Source organism: Phyllostomus discolor, chromosome 5 (genome assembly GCF_004126475.2).
Source record: "Phyllostomus discolor isolate MPI-MPIP mPhyDis1 chromosome 5, mPhyDis1.pri.v3, whole genome shotgun sequence".
In the NCBI taxonomy this organism is placed as follows: Eukaryota; Metazoa; Chordata; class Mammalia; order Chiroptera; family Phyllostomidae; genus Phyllostomus; species Phyllostomus discolor.
Window position 1 is genome coordinate 46,257,312 of NC_040907.2, and position 26,005 is coordinate 46,283,316.

At 37.4% G+C, this 26,005-nt stretch overlaps 1 protein-coding gene and 1 pseudogene across 5 annotated transcripts in view; both read left to right on the plus strand.

Annotated features, from left to right (window-relative positions):
• Positions 1-19,852, plus strand: part of EFCAB7 (EF-hand calcium binding domain 7) — a 56,923-nt gene extending 37,071 nt beyond the window's left edge. For 4 of the 5 annotated variants that reach the window (XM_036026215.1, XM_036026217.1, XM_028513721.2 and 1 more), the window contains 4 exons: positions 1,656-1,804; positions 14,377-14,586; positions 18,520-18,627; positions 19,588-19,852. In XM_036026215.1, coding sequence (XP_035882108.1) covers positions 1,656-1,804; positions 14,377-14,586; positions 18,520-18,627; positions 19,588-19,662 — 542 coding nt within the window. In that variant the 3' untranslated portion in view covers positions 19,663-19,852. The other variant, XM_036026216.1, reaches the window with a different exon arrangement.
• A 188-nt stretch (positions 19,853-20,040) lies between these two features.
• LOC114496961 lies at positions 20,041-21,686 on the plus strand (annotated as a pseudogene).
• Positions 21,687-26,005: the final 4,319 nt, after the last annotated feature.

Below are 26,005 nucleotides of genomic sequence, written 5' to 3' on the forward strand. Positions count from 1 at the left end.
TCACCCTGATTTTCTCCTGTTTTGAAATTAGATTTGTGTTTTGGGCCTATGATCCATTTTAGTTAAATTTTGTGAAAGATGTAAAGTCCTTGCATAGATTTATTTATTTATTTTTTTGCATATAGATATCCAGTTGTTTCAGCACCATTTGTTGAGAAGACTATCCTTTTTCCATTGAACTGACTTTGCTCTTTTGTTAAATATGAATTGCATATATTTGTATGGATCTATTTCTAAGATCTCTTTTCTAGTCCACTGATCCTTTGTCTAATTTTTTGCCAGTGTTAAATTATCTTGATTATTGTAGCTTTAAAGTAGGTCTTGAAGTCAGATATGTTAATACATGTTCAAAAAATTAATGGAGGATTGAAAATTTTAAGTTTTGAAAGTAGATTAGTTATTGGTAGTCTTTATAGTACAGTATCTAAGTATATTTTTAAAAAATTTTATTTATTGATTTTGAGAGAGAGAGAGAGGACAGAGAGAGAGAAACATCAATTTGTTGTTCTACTTATTTTGTATTCATTGTTGATTCTTATATGCGCCCTGACCAGGGATTGAATCTACAACATTGGCATATCAGGATGTTGCTCTAAACATTTGAGCTACCTGGCCAGGGTGGATACATTTTTTTGAAAGTACTAATTTCTTTGGATTATATATCAAATATTAATGTTTTTTAATTTTGCTTTACTACATAAGTAGCTCCAACCTCCATTTTAGTGACTACCATTTCTGTGATCAAATTTAATCTTCATTTACTTTTTGGTACAAGAGTTATGAGTCACTTTTCCAATTCTAAATATTTTAAACTATTATTCAGTCAACAATTTTTAAACAGTTATGTCTCTGCTGCTTTTCTTACTCTAATGCATAAGAAAAGCCATCTCAAATAAGAGTACCCATTTGCCTTTGGTATATGACAGATTGGAGTTGGAAAATAGAATCTTGTTAGAGCAGTTAACAGAATATAATCCATAATGAGTAGCTATTTATTATGTATATTATAGACAAAGTCAGGTACTATACATATCTGGATGCTTCTAGGTTAATTTAGTTTTGCTTGACAATAATGTTTAAATGGACATGCTTATATTTGTCTAGGACATTCATGAACTCCACAGTGTTTCCTATTATCTAACAGTGTTTTAAGGACTGGGACAATTCAGAGTAATTCAGAGTAATTAGGCATATAGCAATCTCTTTGATCTGGCACTATTCCCAGGTCCCTTCTTAATAGTTTTGGGGTATCACATCAAATTCTCCTAAGTTCTGCTGTATGTAAGTGGCAAATTTATATAAAGCATTTTAATTTTTTAAAATATATACGAGTATCTATATAAGCAGGTAGATTAGAATTTACCCAGAAAAATCACAATTTATCTTATTTTTGGAATAGATTTACATTATAGCTTCAGATTTTGTTTAAAAACTGAATCATGCACTGTGATGGTTATTATGCTGAGCTGTGGGAAATTAGAATGGTATCTCCCAAGCATGTTTTGAGTCATTCTTATTCCACTTTTACATGGCTCACAGATTCATAAGGCCTGAACATTTATGAATAATAAACATTTATGAATAATATAAAATAGACATTTTATTAAATGTATGAGTTTTATGTTATATGAGAAAACTTTTGGTTGCTTTGACAGAGAATTTTGATACAAAGAAGAATGAACTAACAAGACAGGGCTTTATGGATCTGAATCTAATGGAAGCAAACGATCGCGAAGGAGATCCTCGTGACCTTTGGGTTACTCTTCTCTCGATGGGCTACAATAAAGCACTGGAATTAACAGAGGTAAAGCAATCTGAAAGTTTTGGAGTAGATTTAATATACATAATATTTTACCCTGTGAACATTTTCACATGACTTTTGAGTTGGGCACTCAAATTCTTGACCTTTAGCGTATGAATGAATCATGAGTACAACAGCACATTTTTGCTGGTTTATGTAAATTCCTATTTGGGACTGAAATTTAGTTACTACAGACATTTGAATAATTCAGGAACAAAGGAATTTGAACATATGATATGCAGGAAAAATTGTAATCTAAAAAATTATATTTCTTAATTGATGATGGCTATTTGAGTTGCTAAAGTCTCATCTCTATGGGAAAGCTCTTTGTCCTAACAGAATAAAGGCTATCTTAGAATAAGAGGAATGTGTCTGTATGAAAACTGGAATTCTGATTTCTTGACAAAGATACTTCTTGAATTAATATTTGTAAAACACTTGAGTCAGTGCTTCTGTCATTTAAAGCACTGTGTTTATATTAGCTGTCATCATTATTACTTATTAACATGATAAATATAGAAGTTGAATAGGTCTTGTAATAATCCAGAGGAATAATACAAATTAGGCCTTACTTCTTTTTTAAAATATATTTTATTGATTATGCTATTACAGTTGTGCCAGTTTTTCCCCTCCCCCCCACCCAGTACCCCCATTCCCTCCAGCAATCATCCCCTTAGTTCATATCCAAGGTTCGTGCATAAAAGTTCTTTCGCTTTTCCATTTCCCATAGTATTAACATCCCCCTGTCTATTTTATACCTACCAATTTATGCTTCTTAATCCTGCACCTTTTCCCCCATACTTTCCCTTCCCCCTCCAGCTGATAACCCTCCAAATGATTTCCGTATCTGTGATTCTGTTCCTGTTCTGTTTGTTTGCTTAGTTTGTTTTTTAGATTCACTTGTTGATAGTTGTGAATTTGTTGCCATTTTAATGTTCATAATTTTGATCTTCATTTTCAAAAGTCAGTCTCTTTAACATTTCATGTATTAATGGCTTGTTGACAATGAACTCTTTTAGCTTTACCTTATCTGGGAAGCACTTTATCTGCCCTTCCATTCTAAATGATAGCTATGCTGGGTCGAGTAATTTAGGTTGTAGGTCCTTGCTTTTCATCACTTTGAATACTTCTTGCCAGTCCTTTCTTGCCTGCAAAGTTTCTTTTGAGAAATCAGCTAATAGTTTTATGGGAACTCCTTTGTAGGTAACTCTCTTCTTTTCTCTTGCTGCTTTTAAGATTTTCTCTTTATCTTTAACCTTTGGCATTTCTAAAATATATTTTATTGATTATGCTATTACAGTTGTCCCATTCCCCCCCTTCACTCCCCTCCACCCTGTTCACGCTCTCCCACCCACATCCCCCCCTTTAGTTCATGTCCATGTGTCATAATTTCTTTAGCTTCTACATTTCCCATACTATTCTTATCCTCCCCCTGTTTATTTTCTACCTACCATCTATGCTACTTATTCTCTGTACCTTTTCCCCCTCTCTCCTCCTCCCACTCCCCTGTTGCTAAGCCTCCATGTGATCTCCATTTCTGTGGTTCTGTTCCTGTTCTAGTTGATTGCTTAGTTTGTTTTTGTTTTTGTTTTAGGTGTGGTTGTTCATAATTGTGAGTTTGCTGTCATTTTACTGTACATATTTTTTGTCTTCTGTTTCTTAGAAAAGTTTCTTTAAAATTTCATAAAATAAAGGCTTGGTGATGATGAACTCCTTTAACTTGATCTTATCTGATAAGCACTTTATCTGCCCTTCCATTCTAAATGAAAGCTTTGCTCGATAGAGTAATCTTAGATGTAGGTCCTTGCCCTTCATGACTTGGAATACTTCTTTCCAGCCTGTTCTTGCCTGCAAGGTTTCCCTTGAGAAATCAGCTGACAGTCTGATGGAAACTCCTTTGTAGGTGACTGTCTCCTTATCTCTTGCTGCTTCTAGGATTCTCTCCTTCATTTTTACCTTGGCTAATGTAATTATGATGTGCCTTGATGTGTTCTTTCTTGGGTCCAACTTCTTTGGGACTCTCTGAGCTTCCTGGACTTCCTGGGAATCTATTTCCTTTGCCAGATTGGGTAAGTTCTCCTTTATTATTTGTTCAAATAACTTTTCCATTTGTTGCTCTTCCTCTTCTTCTGGTACCCCTATAATTCGGATGTTGGAACGTTTCAAGATGTCCTGGAGGTTCCTAAGCTTCTCCTCATTGTTTTGAATTCTTGTTTCTTCATTCTTTTCTATTTGGTTGTTTCTTTCTTCCTTCTGGTCCACTCTATTGTTTTGAGTCCCAGTTTCCTTCCCATCACTATTGGTTCCCTGTGCATTTTGCTTCATTTCTCTTATCGTAGCCTTCATTTTTTCATCTAATTTGTGACCAAAATCAACCAATTCTGTGAGCTTCCTGATCACCAGTGTTTTGAACTGTGCATCTGATAGGTTGGCTATTTCTAGGTCGCTTAAAAGTACTAGTTGTGAGGCTTTCATTTCTATTTGAGCCATCTCTTTTTTTTTTCCTTTGGTCTGTTCATGCCTGTTATGACATATGAGGGGCAGAGCCTTAGGCATTCTCCAGGGTGGGACAACCTAGTTGCTGGGATGTGACGTTGTATATGGGGGCGGGGTCTGAGAAGAAACAACAGCACTCGCTCCTCTCTCCATTGGATTTCAGTCCCTTCTGCCGCTTCCCCCAAGCTAAGTGGGCTTTTCTGGTGCAGATTCCCGTGTGGGTGGGCTTGTGTATATTCTAGGACCCAGTGGGTCTCTCCAACGCACTCTCTTGTGAGGCTGGGAGTCTCTCCATGTGCCTCAACCCCCACAGGTGTTTTCAATGATTGTCCTGAGGTTCTGTTTCCCAGCACTGGGACCCTGGGTGGCACAGTCTGTCTCACTGCCCAATTTCACCTGGTTTATCTGCACGCAAATATGGCGCGGACAGCCAGGTGCCTTGTGTGCAGTGCCTCATTTCACAGTCGCCGCCTTGCTGGGTCTGCCAGCCTCTTGTGAGCTTGAGATGCCTTATGTGCCTGGGATGCTTTACATGCCCCGAATGTGTTACGCATCACTTTTTGTGCCACGACCCCTCTCTGCCTGGCTGCCCGACTCTGCCCTTCCTACCAGTCTGGATGAATGTGTATATTTTAACTCTTCCATACAGTTCAATTTTCTGTCAGATCTGGTTGTTATCTTGTTTCTAAATTGTTGCTGACCTTATTTTGGTTGTGCGAGGAGGCACCATGTGTCTACCTACACCTCCATCTTGGCCGGTGTTCAGAATTTTAATTATGATGTGTCTTGGTGTGGTCCTCATTGGGTCCAACTTGTTTGGGACTTCCTGTGCTTCTGGGACTTGTCTATTTCTTCGGCAAATTAGGGAAGTTTTCTTTCATTATTTTTTCAAGCGAGTTTTCAATTTCTTGCTCTTCTTTTTCTCCCTCTGTCATCCCTGTGGTTCAAATGTTGGTACATTTGGAGTTGTCCCAGAAGCTCCTTAGACTATCCTCATTTTTTGAATTCTTTTTTTTTCTTGGTGACCTGATTGTTTTTTTCTTCCTTATGTTCCAAATTGTTTCAGCTTCATTCTCTCCACTTTTGGTTCCCTGTAGATTTTTCTTCATTGCACTTAATGTAACCTTCATTTCTGCCTGTGTCTTTTCATGCTATTGTCATATGGCATAATGAGTTCTTTGAACAACCTGATAACCGTTTTTTTAAAATATATTTTATTGATTATGCTATTACAGTTGTCCCATTTCCCCCCTTCTCTCCCCTCCACCCTGTACCCCCCTCCCACCCACATTTCCCCCCTTTAGTTCATGTCCATGTGTCATACTTATAAGTTCTTTAGCTTCTACATTTCCCGTACTATTCTTGCCCTCCCCCTGTCTATTTTCAACCTACATTTTCTATGCTACTTATTCTCTATACCTTTTCCCCCTCTCTCCTCCTCCCACTCCCCTGCTGCTAACCCTCCACGTGTGCCCTCCATTTCTGTGGTTCTGTTCCTGTTCTAGTTGTTTACTTAGTTTCTTTTGGTTTTGCTTTAGGTGTGGTTGTTAATATTTGTGAGTTTGCTGTCCTTTTACTATACATGTCTTTTCTTTATCTTCTTTTCTTAGATAAGTCCCTTTAGCATTTCATAAAATAAGGGCTTGGTGATGATGAACTCCTTTAACTTGACCTTATCTGAGAAGCACTTTATCTGCCTTTCCATTCTAAATGAGAGCTTTGCTGGATAGAGCAATCTGGGATGTAGGTCCTTGTCTTTCATGACTTGGAATATTTCTTTCCAGCCCCTTCTTGCCTGTAAGGTCTCTTTGGAGAAATCAGCTGACAGTCTGATGGGAACTCCTTTTTAGGTTACTGTCCTCTTATCTCTTGCTGCTTCTAGGATTCTCTCCTTCGTTTTTACCTTGGCTAATGTAATTATGATGTGCCTTGGTGTGTTTCTTCTTTGGAGGTCCAACTTCTTTGGGGCTCTCTGAGCTTCTTGGATTTCTTGGAAGACTATTTCCTTTGCCAGATTGGGGAAGTTCTCCTTTATTATTTGTTCAAATACGTGCTCAATTTGTTGCTTTTCCCCTTCCCCTTCTGGTACCCCTATAATTCAGATGTTGGAACGTTTAAAGGTGTCCTTAAGCTTCTTGGTTTTTTTGAATTCTTATTTCTTCATGCTTTCCTGCTTGGTTGATTCTATCTTCCTTCTGGTCCACTGTATCGTTTTGAGACCCAGTTTCCTTCCCTTCACTATTGGCTCTCCTCTGTATATCTTCCTGCATCTCTTTCATGGTAACCTGCATCTTTTCATCTAATTTGCGCCCAGAATCAACCAATTCCGTGAGCTTTCTGATCACCAGTGTTTTGAACTGTACATATGATAGATTGGCTATTTCTTGGTCGCTCAAAAGGATGAGTCCTAGGGGACTGATCTGTTCTTCTGTTGGAAACATGTCTCTCCCTGTCTCTCCTTTTTTTTCTGGTCTGGTCGCTCTTGTTCTGGTGAGGGGTGGAGCCTTAGGTGTTCACCGGGGCTGGGCACCCCAGTCGCTAGATTGTGACGTTATATGTGGGGGTGGGGGTGGGAGCGGGGATGGGAGGGAACAATGGTGGTAGTTCCATTCTCCTGGGATCTCAGACCCTTCTCTGGGATCCTGGTCTGTGAGCTCTGCCCTGGTCCACAATCGCCGCCTCACTGGGTCCACCAGCCGTAGTTTGCGTACTCAGGGACCACCGCTGCGTTCTTGCGCCCTGGATGGCTGTCGCGCCGATTTTGCGCCAAATTTTCCCCAACCTCCACGTGCCAACCCGCGCCCGCCTGGCTCGTCTTCTCCTACCAGTCTGGGTGTACGGGTCTACTTCAACTTCTTGGCTGTCCGACTTCCATTCAGATAAATCCTCTATCAGTTCTGGGTGTTATTCTGTCTGTAAATTATTGTTGCTCTAATCTTGGTTGTGCGAGGAGGTACGGTGCGTCCACCTATTCCTCCATCTTGCTGGAAGTCCCCGATAACCAATGTTTTGAACTCTGTATCTGATAGATTGGTTATCTCCATTTTATTTAGTTCTTTTTTCTGGAGTTTTGTTCTATTCTTTCATTTGGGCCTTATTTTTTTGTCTCCTAATTTGGCAGTTTTCCTGTGTTTGGGTTTGTTTCTATGTATTAGGGAGAGCTGGTTTGACTCCCTTTCTTAGTAGCATGGCTAATTGTAGAAAAGGCACCTATAGATTGTGTAGGGCAGAGCCTTAGGTAGTTTCTAGGGTGGGGCAACTCATTTTACAGCTTTGTGGCTCTTTGTCAGGGGAGAGCTCAGAGAAGGGACAGTGATGCTGCCTGACTTCTGGAGGTTTGCCCAGGAGGAAGCACTTGCCCTGTTTCCAGTCTCTTTACTTACTTCCTGTGTGCTACTGGTGCTCTTCCCGCTGTTGCCCTGGTGCTGAATCCCAGAGGGGATGGGTTTGTGTAAGTCCTAAGTTTGTATGAGCCCTTTAAAAGGAGTCTTCTGAAAATCTGGCAGTTTTTCCCTACCTTAACCCCTGCTGGTTTTTACAGGCAGAAATTATGGGGACTTATCTTCCTGGTGCTGGGACCCTGGGCTGTGTGGTCTGGCCGGGGGCTGGGATCCCTCACTTCTGAGGTATACCTCCCGACTTTTATCTACCGCATGTGAATGTGGGACCACCCATTCTACCACCTCTCCAAGCCACACTGCAAATCTGTGCCTTTCTGCCCATCTTCACATCTCCACCCCTCCCACCTGTTTGGATGAAGGTGGCTTCTTTAAATCCTTGATTGTCAGACTTCCATACAGCTCAATTTTCTGATGGTTCTGGGTGATGTTTGTTTTATGGTCTAGTTGGTCTAATTTTTTCTGTAGTTGTGGGAGGAGATGAAGCATGTTTACTGACACCTCCATCTTGATTGGAAGTCAGGCCTTCTTAAATTTTATATTTTTGTTTCTGGTTTAAAGTAAAGAATTTAAGAGTTTCAGACCACACGTTAGATAATAGTACATTTGTTTATATTCTTAATATTAAAAACTGAATTGATTGCTTACTATATGGGAAATCTGCACTGGCTTGTTACATTCTCTTCACACAGAGCAGAACACGCATTTTATTTATATAGGATTGAGGGAAAGCATGGTTACTTGGGTGAGACTGTTGATTGTTTGGCACTCAGGAGTGTATCAATTGACATGAATCTGTCCTTGACTGTTTGACTTTCAAAAGTGATGAGCTGACACTGGCTGGCTTACAAACCGTGTTCATTGAGATGAGTTGTTGTAGGGCAATTGAACAGGTTTAAACTAGTGCTGGTGACTCCTCATTACAATGACAAAAATCATCATTTTTTCATACATTTGTGGGAACATTTTGATCCCAGCCTCCCTGTTAATTTTCACCCAGCTAAAGGTGTAGATGAAACTAACAAAGATTCGTTCAACCACTGTTATTGATTCTATTTGAAGAAGTTTCATCTATGGGGGTCTGATGTACAGTTTGTGTATTTTTCATATTTCTTCCTGGCTTTGTCTTTAGGTCAACTATTGGGACAGTGACTGTACAGAAGTATTTTAAGATGCTGGACAACATTTAAACTCTGAGACAAACAGTGTAACTAGGAGTATTATAGGAAGGGACTGGAGGACACTCCAGAATCATGACCCTAGATTTTCCAAGCTTGGCCAAGACAAATTCCAAGGACCCCCTAAGTTTTCTTTGGATAACATTTTATAGTTTGCTCTTTTAATTAATTGTAGGTTGTTTTACTTGTTGTGTTAATCCAGGTACAACATATAGTACCTGCAATGATCAAAGGTAATCAAGTCTTTTTTATTAACTGTAACTGCTTGAGTTAAATAATTTAAACTGGTTTGTTGTACCCCTAGGACTTAGGCTATATTAATTACTGTGTCAGCCAACATGAAGAAACATTTTTTTTATGACTATCTGAAGTGGCGTAACTGCTATGAATGGGATCACTATATTCAGGAATCATTTTCCAGAAAAAATTTTATTCTTTTGGAGTATATGTAAGAACATGTAACTCATTGAGGGTGTTGGGGAGTCATACTCTTGGGATGGCCTAACTAATAGCTGTACCAAATAATTAACCTTGGTTGTGGGTTGGCATTGAATAATCTGATTTCCACAAGAGATGTAATTATCCATACTGGAACTACAGGTGTATTGTTTCATGGTGTTGTGAAAAATAGAGTTGCATTTTGTATTTCTCATAGTTCAAACACATTTTCCCTAAAACTGAAATTTAGAGAAGTTATTGTTACTATTAAGGAGAACATGATAGGCCATGGTCAGACATGTACATGTTAAATCAGTAAAGAGTGTAACAGAAAAAGCATATTCTGATAGTCTTGAAAAGAAGCTGCTTACTTATGATTCTGTGCTTATTCAGGAATTCTAGATTAATTCCGTGCCCTATGTGCTTCTAGAGGCTCTGTAGAGAACCTCACTTTAGGATATTTAAAGGATGTACCTTTCTACTTATTTCATGGCCCTTTTCATTTTTCTGGAGGTTTCAGAATGACAAAAACAAGAATATTTTTGAATCAGGAGAAAACCATTATGTAATCAAAATTCATGAATAATTATTCCAATTAAATGTGTCCCTCATCACAGAATCAATAATTTGGAATGTCCTAGGCAGTGATGATGGTTGTGGCTTTTCAACAGGGGAATATTTTGACCCATTCTGAAAATAAATGTACTGTTGTTAGTAGTACATATTCATAAACCATTGAGGGAAAATCTACTGTACAAAGTCAATTTGGAAATGCTCAGTTTTTTAGAGCATATTCTTAGTTCATGTACCACAATTTTTTCAGGTTAATTTATTTATAGATAAAGCATGGACTAAGCACATCCTTCATTATCATAGGGAAGTTTTCCTCAGCGTGTAATATTATGGCCTATTTATGCCTACTGGAATGAATGGTTTCATGGAAGATGTTATCTCATGTCCAGATGGCCATTCTGGTTTTGTCAGATTTTATCCCTCTGGGTCTTAAAATCTGATTATACTTAGTGTTTCTTTTCAGAATTTAACAGGCCATGTTTTGTGTATCTACAATGAAACCCTTGAGCTTCTTCATGGATTTGCTTTAATTTGTTGTTGTTTTTTAATAGCACTTTCTGTTTAGTATTATCAGCAAAACAATGTCCAGCCTATAGAAAAGTCATATAAGAGTTTATCGGACCCAAATTTTGAATATACCTGGAAGCAAAATCTCAATGGATTGAGAAAATGCTCCAGAGGATGGCTGTTTACAGTTATTTTATACATGAGAATCAAAGGCAAAAAAAGAGTCTTAAGGAGGATTACATGAAATTCATCAGTAGTAGATTAAGAGTACAGGAGAAAACAGAGTGAGACAATCTCTCAGATTGGATAAAAAGGAAAACAGAGAGACACATACGTCTTTTACACTGGTGGGCACAGGATAGTTAATAATTACCATTTACATAGAGGTGGTATTTGGGGAACAAGATAACAAAGAGGCGTTTGGTGGTCTCATGCTCTGGTGGTCTTGTGGGCTGGTTTCTGTGGTTTTGCCTTTGAGGGGTCTAGAAAAGAAAATTGCTCTGATGTTTCAAAGGTTTGGTGTACTGGGTACATACAAACAATGGACAGAGCGTACTTAAGGTGAAGTAAGGAAGCTATAGAGTTGGGACGTGACTACCTGCTATGACCTGCCCAGTTAAGAATCTGGGATCTTGTGTGGTCCTTTTAGTCACTGAATTTGTCAGGTCTGCCATGTGGCCCCTGAGCTTATCAGGTTTATTTCGTAGCCCCTTTTTTGTTCACAGTATACTTCTGATCACAAAATACTTCTAATCTTTTAGAAGTATTTTTAAGTGCTTTCATAGTATTTCTCATACTTCTAAAGTATTTCTATAATATCTATAATATACTTGTATTAGTGTCTACAGAACTTCTTTTACTTTGAGCTTTTTTTTTTGCCTGTTCGTATGCTTTCTGTATTTGTTTAGTAGGATGAAGAGAATAGGTAAGTAAAAGACTAAACCCATGGACAGAAAAAAATAATAGTTTTACTGTAGCTTTTTAAGAGTAGGTATTATTTTATTTTTAAAATTTTAGAGAATATGTCTTTAACCAAAGCTTCTTAAGATTTTTATTTTCTGTGAATTTTAAAATATTGATACTCTTTGATTGAATAAAACTGATAACCAAGACTTGAAAACAGCAAAATAATACCAGAATCTATTTAGTACTAAAAAATAAGCCATTAAAATTTCACAATCATTTTTTAAATTATTTTATTGTTCAGTTATAGTTGTCTGCATTTACTCACTACCACTCCCCCCCCACCCCAGTCAAACTCACCCTCCCTTGCTTCCACCCCACTTTGGTTTTGTCCATGCATCCTTTATAATCATTTTTATAACTATTATGAATAATCTTTTTTCAGAATTCTACATTATGAAATATTTTCACACATCACTTATTAGATAATTGCAACAACCCTTGGAAGAATATATCCTATTTAATTCTACTTTTTCAATGAAGAAATAAAGTGTTATAGAAATTAAGTGACTTCCCAGGTTATGTAGCTAGTAAATGGTAAAATTCAGTTACAAGCCCAGGTATTTGGCTTTATAATCCAATGATTTTTTAAAAAGTTATATTGTCTTTCCTGAAAAGGGTAAATTTATTATTGGTAAAGGTTGGAGTCATTTAAGATATATATTCTTTGTTTATTTAATTTTTAAAAATATATTTTGTTGATTATGCTATTACAGTTGTCCCATTTTTTTCTCCCCTTTAATCTTCTCCACCTTGTACACACCATCCCACCAGCATTCCCCCTCCCTTAGTTCATGTCCATGGGTTGTACATATAAGTTCTTTGGCTTCTCCATTTCCCATACTATTCTTATTTTTTAACATTAATAAAAGTGTATGTTGATGCTCTACTAACTTCAGACTTTTATCTTTGGTCTCCTACATAAAATTTATACACACCATTAATGTGTATAAATTCACTTACTTATTCAACAAATATTTTGTCACGACCACTGGCCGGCAGTGACCACAGAATGTTGCGGATGGCTCATCAAAACATGACAAAAACATACATAGAGACAACCGAGTCCTGTGGAGAAATAGGGACGAAACAGCCACTCTCTCTAGTGGGGAGTGCCATGGCCACCCTCCCTAGGGGAGAGCGCCCCTAAGGGAGAATGCCCCGTTCTCCCGCCCAAGCAGGCTTTTTATTAGGTTCGTTTGCATAAGAATTCAGGTAAAGCTCATTACTCATTGCCAGGAAGTAAGGATCAAACAATAGGTAACAAGGAAGTCTGAGGGCCTATTTTGAGTCAGGGTCAGATAACTAAAAAGCTGTGAAAAACTTTAAGGAACAAACTTACTTTTTCCTTGGACTCTTATCATTCAATTGAGAACATTCTAAACAAAGCAGGTTTCACAGGATTTTACATATTCTTACTTGGGCCTGATCACCCAGGGAACCAGCCCTTTCCAGCCCAGGGCTGCACCAACCTCCATCATTGTTTCAGGCTTAAGTGGAGCAAGGGAAATAAGGCAACCAAGAGATAAGGAGATTTTCCCACAGACAATGAGGACTCAGGCTTTGTCAAAGCCGAGGGGCGAGGGTCCATCACCCCCTTTTGCTGTAGCCCCCAAAGTCCTTCCTTGGGGGCCTGCCATGTGATTGTGCCTGTCTTAGGTCGTTCCCCCCTTGGGGAATCTTACCTGTCATTGGCTAACCAACCAAGCATTGGGGGCCAATTATGGATGAAGTAGCAAAAGCAGCACTCTTGCCAGGGAGATAAGCCTGTCTCCTTGGTGGCTTACAGTTCTAAGGTCATTCCCTCAGCCTTAGCCTTGGTGGGAGTTACAGCTTCTGATACCAGACAGGGCGGTTCCCAACAATATTCATTGAATGCCTATATGTGATATGCCTAAACCTGTAATAAAGAGGCCTGGGGAATACAAGGATGAATAAAATGAAATTTTTCTGCCTTCGTGGAATTTTATATTCTATGAAAGAGAATGATTAATTAAATAAGAAAATAAGTAAAATTATTTCAAAAGTGTTTTGGGAAAAAAATAAACCAGAGGTCACAGGAGGGAACAGTAGGGGAGTGAAGGAGGTTGGGAGACAAGAGCAGCTTTCTCTGCAGAGGCGACTCTTGGGCTTTACCCTGAAGGAGGAGGATGAGGTACCCCGGTAAAAAATGTGAAAGCATCTTCCAAGCAGAGATAACACTACATACAGATTAGGGGAAAAGCAGGTTTACAGTTGTTGGTATGGGAAATAATGTAATAATTAATAAAGAATAAAGAATTAACTGTGTTTTGTGTGTTCACAACTGTAGACCTACATTTGCCCCCGCCTGTGTGAAGGCTCTGGCATAGGAAAGAGCTTCATTTGTTCTAGGGTCTGAAAGAGCAGAGTAGCTGGACATAGAGAGGCAGGAGACCGGGTCGTACAGAGAGGCAAAGCTCCTCTGTGCAGCATCTTGTGGACTGTGCTAAAGACTGGAAGGTAAGCAGAAGCAAAATCCACTTCCAAAAGCACAGGCTCTTTTTAGGCCTCAGATTTTAAAGGTGCTTTTACACTAACTTTGAACTGTGAAATTATTTTTATACATTGAGTTCTTTTTGGTATTCTGTGCCCATCCATTAAGTTTCATTCATAAACATAATTCCTTTAGAACCCTTTGATGAGTTTTTTCTGTGTCCTTAAAGTTACCAAAAGCAGCTAACATGATCCAAGTTAGCTCTAAGACAAGTGGAGGTGTGGTGGAATGACTTAAAGGGGGTGCTACTGATTTGCTAGAGGTTATACTTTTCTTTCCTTTTCTGTGAATATTTTCAGTTAATATGTTAATGAAAAATCAGAATTTCATGCTTTTTTATTACTCATTTTATAGTGCTAAAACTTTCTTCTAAAAGTGTATCAGAAGGACAAGCTAGAAAGTGCAGTGTACCTTGTTAAATCATGTGATAAACATACTAATAATAAATAATTTATTTTAAATTATGTCAGAGGATTAAAACAAAATTTGCTTTTTCTTTCATATCAGGCATGCCCTTTTGTCATCGATGTCTATGCAGACAAATGCAAGCCAAGAATTAAAGCTGTCCATATGGAGCCATGCAGTGGGCAACTTGAGAAGGCCGTTTGTAAATCTGTCCTTAGCAAAGGTGATGCCAAAGTAATGGATGGCAACGAAAATGTTATTGTACATACTCACAAGTGTGACACCTGGATAACTTCCGTGATTGAAAACAAGGTATCAGTTATGAAGTGGTCTCGTAACCACAATGTTTCCTAATATTTTCCATCTTCTTGCTTACTCTAGCATAGTAATTAAATATCTCATTACATTAATAATATTTATATTAGGCAATTATTCCTTCTCCTTAGATTTCTAACTTAAACTGGGCATGATTATATATATACACACACTTTCTAAAATAAAAGGGTTTTTTTTTCATTCAAGTATCACACAGACTACAAAATAAGAAAACTGGTTGACGAAGAACCAAGGGTATGTCTACATTTTAAAAGAAAAATTAAGCATGATGGTTTGCACATCTATCACAGCAAAAATGTTATTTTAGCAAAATAATGGAGACAGTGACCTTGTTTCCTTGCAAAACAAGGAGTGAGTTACTTTGTAAGTTCAGCTAGCTCCATTAACAGCAACAACTACAAAAAGTTGGAAAATATATTCAGCAAGTTTCTTGAAGTTGGCTGACTATCTTAATGTATAAACAATATTATTTGGTTTAGAGATATTCCATGTATGATGAGTGCAAGGACAAAGCAGAAGCAATTTTTAAAAATTCATCTTGATGTCAACCTTTTCAATTGCCATTTTATGCATGTTTTACAATATCAATAATAGATTAGAATAATAGTATGTGTATATAATTAAAATACACATTTTAGGTATATGCTCAAAATTTTATTTATGTATATATTTTTTACTTTACATATTTTTTTATTTTTCAATTATACTTGACATACAATACTAATACTTTGTTAGTGTTGGGGGTACAACCCAGTGACCAGTCACCATATAACTTACTAAGTTACAGCCTGATAAATCTAGTAACCATATGACACCACACAGAGTTATTAGAATATTAACTATATTCTTTATACTATACTTCACATCCCTGTAACTATTCTGTAACTATTTGTACTTTTTAATCCCTTCACCTTTTTCATCCATTCCCCCAACCTCTCTCCCATCTTAAAGAAGACCTTTTAACATTTCTTGTAATAGTGGTTTGGTGGTGATAAACTCTTTTAGCTTTTTCTTATCTGGGAAACTCTTTATGTGTCCTTCCTTTCTCCATGCTGGCTTTGCTGGGCAGAGTAAATTTGGTTATAGATCCTTGCTTTTCATCACTTTGAGTATTTCATGCCAATCCCTTCTGGCCTGCAGTGTTTTTGTTTGTTTGTTTTTGTTTGTTTCTTTGTTTTTTTAGAAATCAGCTGACTGTCTTATGGGAGTTCCCTTGTGGATAACTGCTTTTCTCTTACTGCTTTTAAGATTCTCTCTGTCTTTAACCTTTGGCATTTTAATTATGATATATCTTGGTGTGGTCCTCTTTGAGTTCATCTTGTTTGGGATTCTTTGCACTTCCTGGACTTGTATGTCTATTTCCTTTACCAGGTTAGGGAAATTTTCTGCCATTGTTTTTTCACATAGCTTTTCAATTCCTTGCTCTCTCTGCTCTTCTTCTGATACCCTATGATGTGAATGTTAGAATGCTTGAAGTTGTCCCAGAGGCTCCTTTTACACTATCTCTCTCTTTTTTTTTATTCTTTTTTTCTTTTTGCTGTTCTGTTGGGTGTATTTGCTTCCTTATCTTCCAAATCTCTGATTTGATCCTCTGATTCATCTATTCCCCTGTTGATTCCCTGTAATGTATTCTTCATTTCTGAGTGGTTCTTTTTGTGTTTTCTAGTTCCATTTTAATTCTTCCTATTTTTTGTTGATATTCTCACTATATTCATCTACTCTTCCCTGAAGTTCATTGAGGATCCCTCCCAATTTTTATCCACCACATGTGGGTGTGGGACTAGTCTGTTCCATGTCTCTGCCCCTCCTACCAGTCTCAGTGTGGCTTCTTCTTTATATCCTTAGTTGTAAGACTTCTGTTCAGCTAGATTTCAAGCAGTTCTGAATGATGGTTGTTCTGTAGTTTAGCTATAATTCTGATGTGGTTGTGGGAGGATTCAAGCACCACTTTTACCTATGTCACCATCTTGACCAGAACTTCCTTATACAGACATATTTTAAAGGCTTGAGATCATTGTTTTTCTCTTAAAATATCATGACATTAAATGTTTGCAGAGCTATAAATACAGAGCATCATCTGGGTACAAAATATTTAGTTTTTTATTAGAAGTCTTCCTACAAACACAACTATTTTAAATAATAGCCATCATGTTTTGAAGAAATACAAAGAAAAAATTTAGCCCAACTCTTTACACAAACTTTGCAATATCAGAAATCCTATAGACTATCATTTTACCTAATTAAGTATAGTCCACTGTCCAGGGCCTGTTTTTATCAAGCCAGTTATTTCCAGCTTTGGCCAGCTTCCCTGCTACTACTGATATTGCAGGTCACGAGAGCACCTGCATAAATTCTTGAAGACAGAGAAACTCAGTTATAAATTTTCATAAAACCTTAATATAGCTGGGGTTTTTTTTAGAACTGTTGGCTTTTTTTTTTTTTAGTCCAGGGTGATATTTTCATTATTTTTATGCCTGCCATAAATTTCTTAAGATGTTTAAGATTTGGCTGAGTATTGAACCAATGTGAGTATACATTATTTAACTAACTCTCCTAGTCTGAATAAGGGACACCAGAAACTGTAACATAGTCTGTGCTTCCAAAGAGTTTATGGGATAAATGTTAAATTATTCAGTAATGTGGTATGTGCAATAGTTTTACTATTTTTGCATCTCTTATAATCGATGTTTGTTTGGACTGTGGAAGTTGGGAAGGATTTGCGATGAGGGGAAGGGGACTGTGTGAGATTTGAGCATGTGGTGTGGGATTTAAAAGATACCCAGGATTTAGATATTCAGAGAGACAGTCTTTAGAAGCAGGGAAAACTGTATAAGACAAAACATGAGGAAGGGTTAATATGAAGTAAAGAGGAAAGAGTGAGACTATCAGCTTTGCAAAAATAGAGAACTGTATTTGGAAGAGTATTAGGAAGGTAAAGAACATTTGTAGAATGAGTCCAAATTATACAGGGTGGGGCAAAAGTCGGTTTACAGTTGTAATAAATGAAACACAGAATTTATTCTTGTGTTATTACTTATTAATTATTGTATTATTTTCCATGCAAATAATTGTAAACCTACTTTCACCCTGCCCTGTGTTTTTCCTTAAAAAAAGAAATAAAAGAATTTAGACTTGACGAAATAAGCTAGGGTCCCCAGCTAGTAAATTGCAGTCTTCAAATGGATCATAAAGCTTTGGAGGCTGATTCCTAAAATCCAACATGTTTCCCCTTCTGCCCTATATGTTTTATTAGGATTACTAGGGTAGAAGGGAGTCACTATCTTACCCCAGTGCTTCTGCTCTGCTATAACTTATCTGTTCTCAACCCTCCACCACCTTCTTTTTCCTCAAGGAAAATTCAACTTCCTTCACTAAAATGATGTAAATAATATTTTAGAGCTTATATGTGCCATGTGCTTTATATATATTTACACCTTTACTTCTCACAACAATTCAATGAGGTAAATACTTTCCCCCTTTTACACACGGGGCAACTGAAGCATGGGGATATTGATCTGCAAAAGGCCACACTGCTAAGCAGTGGAAGAGCTAAAAATGAATTCAGGTTTTCTAATGTTATACTGCCCCTTTGTAGTCATTAGGGAGTGATCGCAAGTTCTTTAGCCGGGGAATACTTTGACTCTGCATTTCTCTCATTTTTCAGCTCCGTTCTGCTTTCTCTTGCTTCCTATCCATCCTGGAGGCTATTACCTATTATCTCAAGTATCACTTTTCCCATAAGGTCTTCCTTGATACCCCAGGCTCAGCAGATGTTTCTGTATTTCTCTCTGTGTTTCTATGGCACCCTGTTAATACCTCTATCACAAGACTTACAAAATGTTTCACAGTTACCATTTTATTTGTATTTGTTAAAAACAGAACTAATAACTTATGAATCTTTTTTTATAGTCAGGTGATAAAGTGATTATTCACATCAACAATGAGCTAAGTAAAAACTGCATAAACAACAGAGGACTCAACATATTTGCAGTAGAAGTGGCACCCAAATCTACAATGGTAATGCATTGTTTTCTGATTAAAACCTTTTCTTTTCTCAATTTGGAAAAAAAAAACATTTTTACTGTTAATGCTGTGAATAATTGTATATGTGAAATAAAGTGAAAAATTATTTTAAGTTTGATATTTGTATTAGTATCATCTTATGCTAAGAGACAGGAGACTCGATTCTAATTCAGGTCCACTATTTGGTGCAGCCAGTATGAGACATTCACTTAACCCCTCTGCTCCAGTCTCTTTAAGTATAAAGTTAACATATCACCAGTCCTAGGTACTTCACAAGGTTAATGTAAAGTTAAAATGAGGTACACACAAGCACTTTTAAGCATCATATAGAATAACAAGGTAGCATTAATAGTAATAGGAATTTTGATAATCCAAAATACTTTCATGTATACTACTTAGATTTTCTAAGGCAACCTGGAAGAGAAAATGCCAAGTGTCAGGAACAGCTGTAGTTCTGGTGTTAGCAGAACTCTGGGGTTCTGACTTAGCAAGGAGTCGAAAGGCAGGGATAGATTGGGAGACACTGCAACTAGTCTAGAGAAGAGAAAAGGGGGAAAGCTTTCTATTCCTACCTTTTGTTTCTCCCTACTATCCATGAAATCCTAAAACATCCTAGAACAGGATACAGAAAGATTACCTTTTTTGTTATTCCAGTGAGGTTTTTAGAAAATGTTGTAGTAATGAGGAGAGGGATATTCAGTCCCCTTTCTGCCACCCTTCTTCATCCACCTTCACAAACACCAACTGTCAACTTTTATATTAAAGTAGAATTTAGTCTGATTACCCTGTTAGACATCAGATCATAGATTGCAGGTTCATGCTAAGGATAAATAGTATAGAATTTTACATGTACAGGGATATTTTTATATAGGGTCTAGAAATGTCCTATTGAAAAATTAGTCCAAAATAACAACTTATAAAAGATAAGTAAAAGCTTTCTATTTTTATATGCAGGTTTGTCAACATGTAATGCCTCTGAATGAACGACAAGAATGGATATATTACTGTGTGTACTCCCTTATATCTTGAATACTGATTTTAGGAAATAATTCTATTTGAGACTATCAGATTAAGAAGAATTATTTCAGGTTTATTCTGTTATTTGTTGATCAACTGTAAGGATTAATCCATTTAACTGATGCACATAAATAATCTATTCAATTTGTATGCATTTACATTTACTGTTATATACTTTATTATTAAAATATGAATAATGTTTTAAATGTGTGGCCTTATTTAATGGGAACTCTGGGTACATTTTATTTATGAATAGAAGTCAAAATAAAATTATAAGTAAGCTTTTAAAAATAATATTTGATGAATTTTACAAAATTTTATACACTTTTGATTTATTCATTAAAAAAAACTAAAAGAAAATGATGTAAATGGGCCAGCTGCAGCTGTGTGATCTTCTTGGCTTCTCAGTGCCCTGTCCAGGGAACCTGCCGGTCTGGGACTCCTGTCTGTACCTGTACGGTTGCAGGCATATGGCTGTGGAAGGACCAGGGGACGTTTGGGGCCCCTTTTCCTTCCTGCTGCTGCTGCTGTCGCTGCTGGTGACATGCAGCCCCTGCAGTGCCTGCCTCTTCATTGGTAGTCTCTGCCTCCTGCTGCGGCTCTTCGGCTTTGAGGCTGTGCCCTCCCTCAGGCCCAGCAAGTGCTCCCCAGGGGGATGTGTTCCACCACTGCCCCGTAGTGGGAGCCACAACATGCTCCAGAATGTGCTGGCAGCCTCTGGCAGGCAGCTAAGAATGGAGCAACAGGCTGGGGTTAGACGCTGAGTTTACTTCTGACAGGATTTATTTCTTACTCTGTGATGGCACAGTAGATAGGATAACTGATGGGAGTGGTCAATGTATGATTTGCCACTTGAATAAATTAGAAAGCTTAGTGCTACAGCAAATCACAGATTTAGAAATGACTTCCCAGAGGAGAAGCTCCCTCCCCTGAGGGAAGCCAGCACAGAGTGCCTAAACCAAAACCTCACAATCTTTGATGTTAAAGGCCATACAAATGTGACTAGTGATGTTCAAAGAAAGTTTATATGGAGTTTCCTTTACTATACAGTAATATTCTTGTCTGCTCTCTCTTGCCAGAAGTTATCTATAAGATGAGACACACAGATCTCACTGTAGTAATGGCTTTAACTCATGGACCTTGAAGTCTTAGCCATACAGGAAGTGGAAAACTCTGGAAACAATCCCTGATTATGATAATGGCTATTTTGCTTGATAGGAGCGTATCTAATATCTTGTGGTACCTGTGTGGAATTTCAGCTTTCCTCATGCAAAAGTATTTCATATCCTCAGGCTTTTGAAGAAGTGGTCACCTAAAGGCAGTGAGGTTGTTGCGTGGACTGTTAATATCTTTAGTGGAAAGAAGTTACTGCGAATCCCATCTTAGTTCCAGCTGTATCACCAACAGCATGTTGGAAGACTGCATCTCTGTTCTGGATATCCCACCTCACCCCACCCCACCCCACCCCAGGAACTACATCTACAGAAACTCTCTGCCGACCTCATACAAGGATATTAAAATGTCCTTTGTGCTGCCCAAGCCCTGGGGGATCAGGTGGTGCACACAAGGAGTAATCTGTAATTGCAGTTTTAGTTGAAGCAAAGCAAAACCCAGTGTTGCCACCACGCTCCTTGGAATGCCTGCGTTCAACACTGTTGCTCTTGAAAGGCTGGGCCTGCAAAAAGATACAAGAGGGTCTCCCCAACCTAGTGGAGTCATACACCTTGGCCCAGTGAGGGTGAGCACAAATTGTGTTTGCAGTTTGGGGGTGCAGATGCAAGTGCAGGAAAAATGCACAATCACTCACGGTTGACATTTTAAAACTTGCCACACTTGCATAATTTACTTATTTCAACTATTGTATTCAGCTATGTTATCAGTGTACTGTAGATGTCAAACTTGTGACCACACTAATAAAATCAATAAAAGGAAAAAATGTAAATGTAGAAATAGTCATTTATATTTAACTTTCCAATCAGAAAATATAACTAAAGCAAAATTTGGAGAAATTCATTTTTATACTGCAGCCAAAATCTAATCACAACTAAGAATATTTTGTTTTGACAGTCAGTTTTTAAAATCAGTTTACTTATGGATTACTTTTAATGTATTTTGCAGTAAGAATTAAATCTAAATAGCATTTAATGAAGTAATACAGTACATAAAAAACTATACTAAACAATTGAGGACTGTATAACCATATCAGTAACAGAATGATTGGGTAGTCAATGTCAGCTTTTGAAATGTGAATGTCAGTATGGTCGTACTTAGTACGTGCTAGCACACAGTTTCAATGTTTAACCCTTGATTTGGACATCTGTGAAATGGGTAATCATTATCTAGAAGTGTGAATTCTTTAGATGATTTTCTCAGTGCTAAATTCTTTTAAGTTTTAAAAACTAATGCAATGTGAAAGCATTTTATTACATGCCAAATGTTTTATAAACCCAATAAATATGACTGAATGTTCTGCTTCACAAAGTATTGAGTTGCAGGAAATAAATTATCTGGCTGTGTTACCAAGAGCATATAAGAAAGGTATCTTTGCTCCAAGTTGTAAAACTGCTCTTCCTAACAGGACGGTAGGTGACCGGAAGTGGTATTGGAACGTGGAAACCCAAGAAAGGGAGCAGCGAGCACTAAGCCTTATCCCCACTGTGGTCCCCACTCTGGCATGTCAGGCCTGGTTTCCCTTCAGTTATTCCCTCATTGGCAGGGTGGGGGAACCCGTCTTACAGTCCCATTTTTAATTAGTCAGTAGAAAAGAAAGATATTATGTTTCAAGTTAAACCTTCTTCCAAATGAATAAAAATCCAGGGGAATCAGCTACTTAATGAATATAAACTGGGTTACATTTTTGGACTTTAAAGGAAATGACTTTTTAAAGATTACTTCACAAGTGTGGTATTAGAATATCTAAGAAAAATTTAATTCAAGTCCTGAAATACCTGACTTATAAGTTAATTGTAATTCTTTATGCAATCAAATTTAGTTGATGAACACATAATGTGTTTTTTTTTTTAAATTTGAGAGGTGCTTCCCATTTTCAGGGTAGTTTTGCACAGATTAACAATAGTATTTTCAAAGGTAACTTTGCATGTGGCTTAATTTTTAAAAGCGTATGGATACAGCTTACAAAAAAAATCTACACCTTCCAAATCTCTCCTGTGTTCTGGGTCCTTCCTGCCTGTCTCTTTAGTGTCCTCATTAAAGCTTCCGATGAGTAAGTTTTATCTATAAACACTCCTCCTGTGTTGGCTTCTTCCCATTGTTATTTACACACATTGCAGACTTTTCAGCTTTAAGAAACCTCTCACTCCCCATCTCCCTCTATCATTATTTCTGTGGTCCACCTTTGCTGTGCCCACTTTCTGGACTTCCATTCGTGGCCATTCCCATCTGTGGACTCCCATAGCTTCCTTGTCATTAACCCAGTGGATGTTTTAAAGCCTTCCCTCCGGTGTTAGACCTTGTTGATCTTTCTGGGACACCATGTTCCTCAGATTCTCTTCCCACCTTTGTTCTTTTGCAGACTTCTGTAGCTTCTCCCAATTTCTATACGCTCTCTCACCTCAGGCCCTTTGGGTGTAGTGTTTCCTTCTTGCCTATAGAATAACTCTTCCCTCCACTTTTCTTGCTTTGGGTCTTAGAAAATGTCACCCTTCCCAAGGATTCTTTCCTGATTATGACCCCCACCAAGACTAGTTTGATGGCCCTAATACTTTGTGTTTACTCTTTGTTGTCACACTCATCATACTATCCCGGAATATCTATGTGTCTGTAACTCCTCACTAGGCTGAAAGCAGGGACAGTTATAATTCCAGCCTATGCCATGGAAACCATAATGGATATGCAATAAGTACTTGTTGGACGGTTGAATAAAGCAAGAAGCTAACTAAAATACACTTACATGTGGTATGAATTTTTCCTAATTCTAAATAGAAACATAAAGGAAAAAGTTTCATTATCATTTAATCCCATGTAGGCAGACTTTGTTCTTCATGTCTTTAAATAACAGGTTAAAAACAACTAAACCAAAATGAAATAAAAATTTAATTTTTTCACTGATTATATAACATGCAGTTTTAAATGAGAGCAGAATAGACTAAATGATCAGTAATTCCTTCCTACCTTAAAATTCTACCATTCTCCTGGCTGGCGTAGCTCAGTGGGTTGAGCACGGGCTGCGAACCAAAGCACTGCAGGTTTGATTCCCAGTCAGGGCACATGCCTGGGTTGCAGGCCACGGCCCCCAGCAACCACACATTGATGTTTCTCTCTCTCTCTCTCTCTCTCTCTCTCTCTCCCCCTCCCTTCCCTCTCTAAAAAAAAATAAATACATAAAATCTTTTTTAAAAATTCTACCATTTTAATATTTTAAAACCAAATTGGTGTAAAGTATCAAATGCTGTCATAAGCAATTCCTAAATTACTATATTTAATAATTCGGTTGATTTTCCTTTGATATTGTAGTAGACCTATTTTTGCTTTGTTGTTTTTTTTTTTAAAGCCAGTGGCCTTCTTTTATATCTATTTTTGGTGTGGGTTAAATATGAAGCAGAAACTTAATACACTACTCTAATCACATTTTGAATATAATCCAGGAAAATGGAAATGTATTTCAGGTTTTGGCCACCAGAGGGTGAGCATATTATTTTATTTTTCTTTGGTGGGGGGTGGGTGCTGAGCAGGTAGAGAGAGAGGCACTGATTCATAGTATTTCTCAGCACTGGGTTAAGTCTTTTATTATTTCTAAGCTTGCTTTGTTGAAATGTCTTGTATACTGTAAATACATTCATGCACAGGCAAGTATACCCATTCTTATCAGAATACACAAAAATTGTCTATAACTTACAAAGTGGATACTGAGTCGTCCTCTCCTAAAAGGGTACTTTCACTTTGTTAAAATCAAAAAACAGAGACCAACCTTAAAAATTCCCTGAGCAGACAAAACCAGTTTAACTATACAAATAAACCTTAATTTAGTTTATTTTGCAAGACTAGCTTGACTTGGGTCATTTCTTGCTTATGCCTCTGGAAATCATAAGCAAAACTTGAACTGTTGCCCAAGGCTGATAGGAAGTAGCCACTGAAAATTCTAATATTATAACCAATCAATGTGACAACTAAACAGTCACTGCATTCTCATTATACAAGCTGCTTTATAACAATATATTCCTGAGCCTCACTCCATGTTTTGATTTGAGTGTTCCAGTTTACAAGCTGCCTTTTTGGTGAATGCACAATAAATTTTTATTGATTGTTACTTCGGTGATACATTGGTTTTACTTCTGTTATACCTGGAATTTGGATAACTTCATGAAGTTACAAGTATAAGAGCACCTAGAAGTAGGTTATTAACTATTAAACCTGCTAGGTTTACATAGGATTATAAAGCTTATCTTAGCTACTCAGCATAGCTTAATTCCTGGGGGAAAAAGAGCTGTGTAATGATATGAACAGAAATAAGGCAAATAAAAGAACTGTTTAGGGAAAGTAGATGAGATTCGTGTGGAGTGACAATTTAGGGGCCAAGAACTAAGAATGGTTGCTGAAAGGGGTAAAGGATTTCGGTTACTTTGAAGTGTCTGTGCTTATTAACTATGGCAAATTTTGTCTAAGGAAGATGAAGAAGAGGCATTTTCAATTCTTAGGAATAATTCACAAGCTGACTGTATTTGTGATATTTGATCACAGTGAATTTGTATGTTAAAAATAGGTACTCTGCCCTGGCTGGCGTAGCTCAGTGGATTGAGTGCAGGCTGCAAACCAAAGCATTGCAGATTCGATTCCCAGTCAGGGCGCATGCCTGGGTTGCAGGCCAGGTCCACAGTGGGGGCCACATGAGGGGCAACCACACATTGATGTTTCTCTCTCTCTCTTTTTCCCTCCCTTACCGTCTCTAAAAAAATAAATTAAAATAATATTTTTAAAAAACATTAAAAAATAGATACTCTGTTTTTACGTAATACATTACTAAAGATATATTTGGATGTTAAAAAGAAGACCTACATATTATAAAGGGGTTAGAGATATGGTTCTATTCTCCCAAAATAAATATATATATTTTCAATTTCTTTTAAACACAATAACTACCCAACATTTTAAACACATTCTTTATCCATTACAATATAACACAAAGGTCAACCAACTTAAATTCAAGTCCAGCTTAAGTTTAAGCATCTAAAGGAGGCTAATGTCAACATGTAATATAAATACAACAGTGCCAGTTACAGGATACTGGCACTGCATGCTTTTTGGCAATTTCAGATACGAATGTGCAAAGCTACTGAAAATAAATTTTTCTGTGCCTTTTCTAAACATCTGTATCAAAAAAATCTGTATTTAGTCCTTG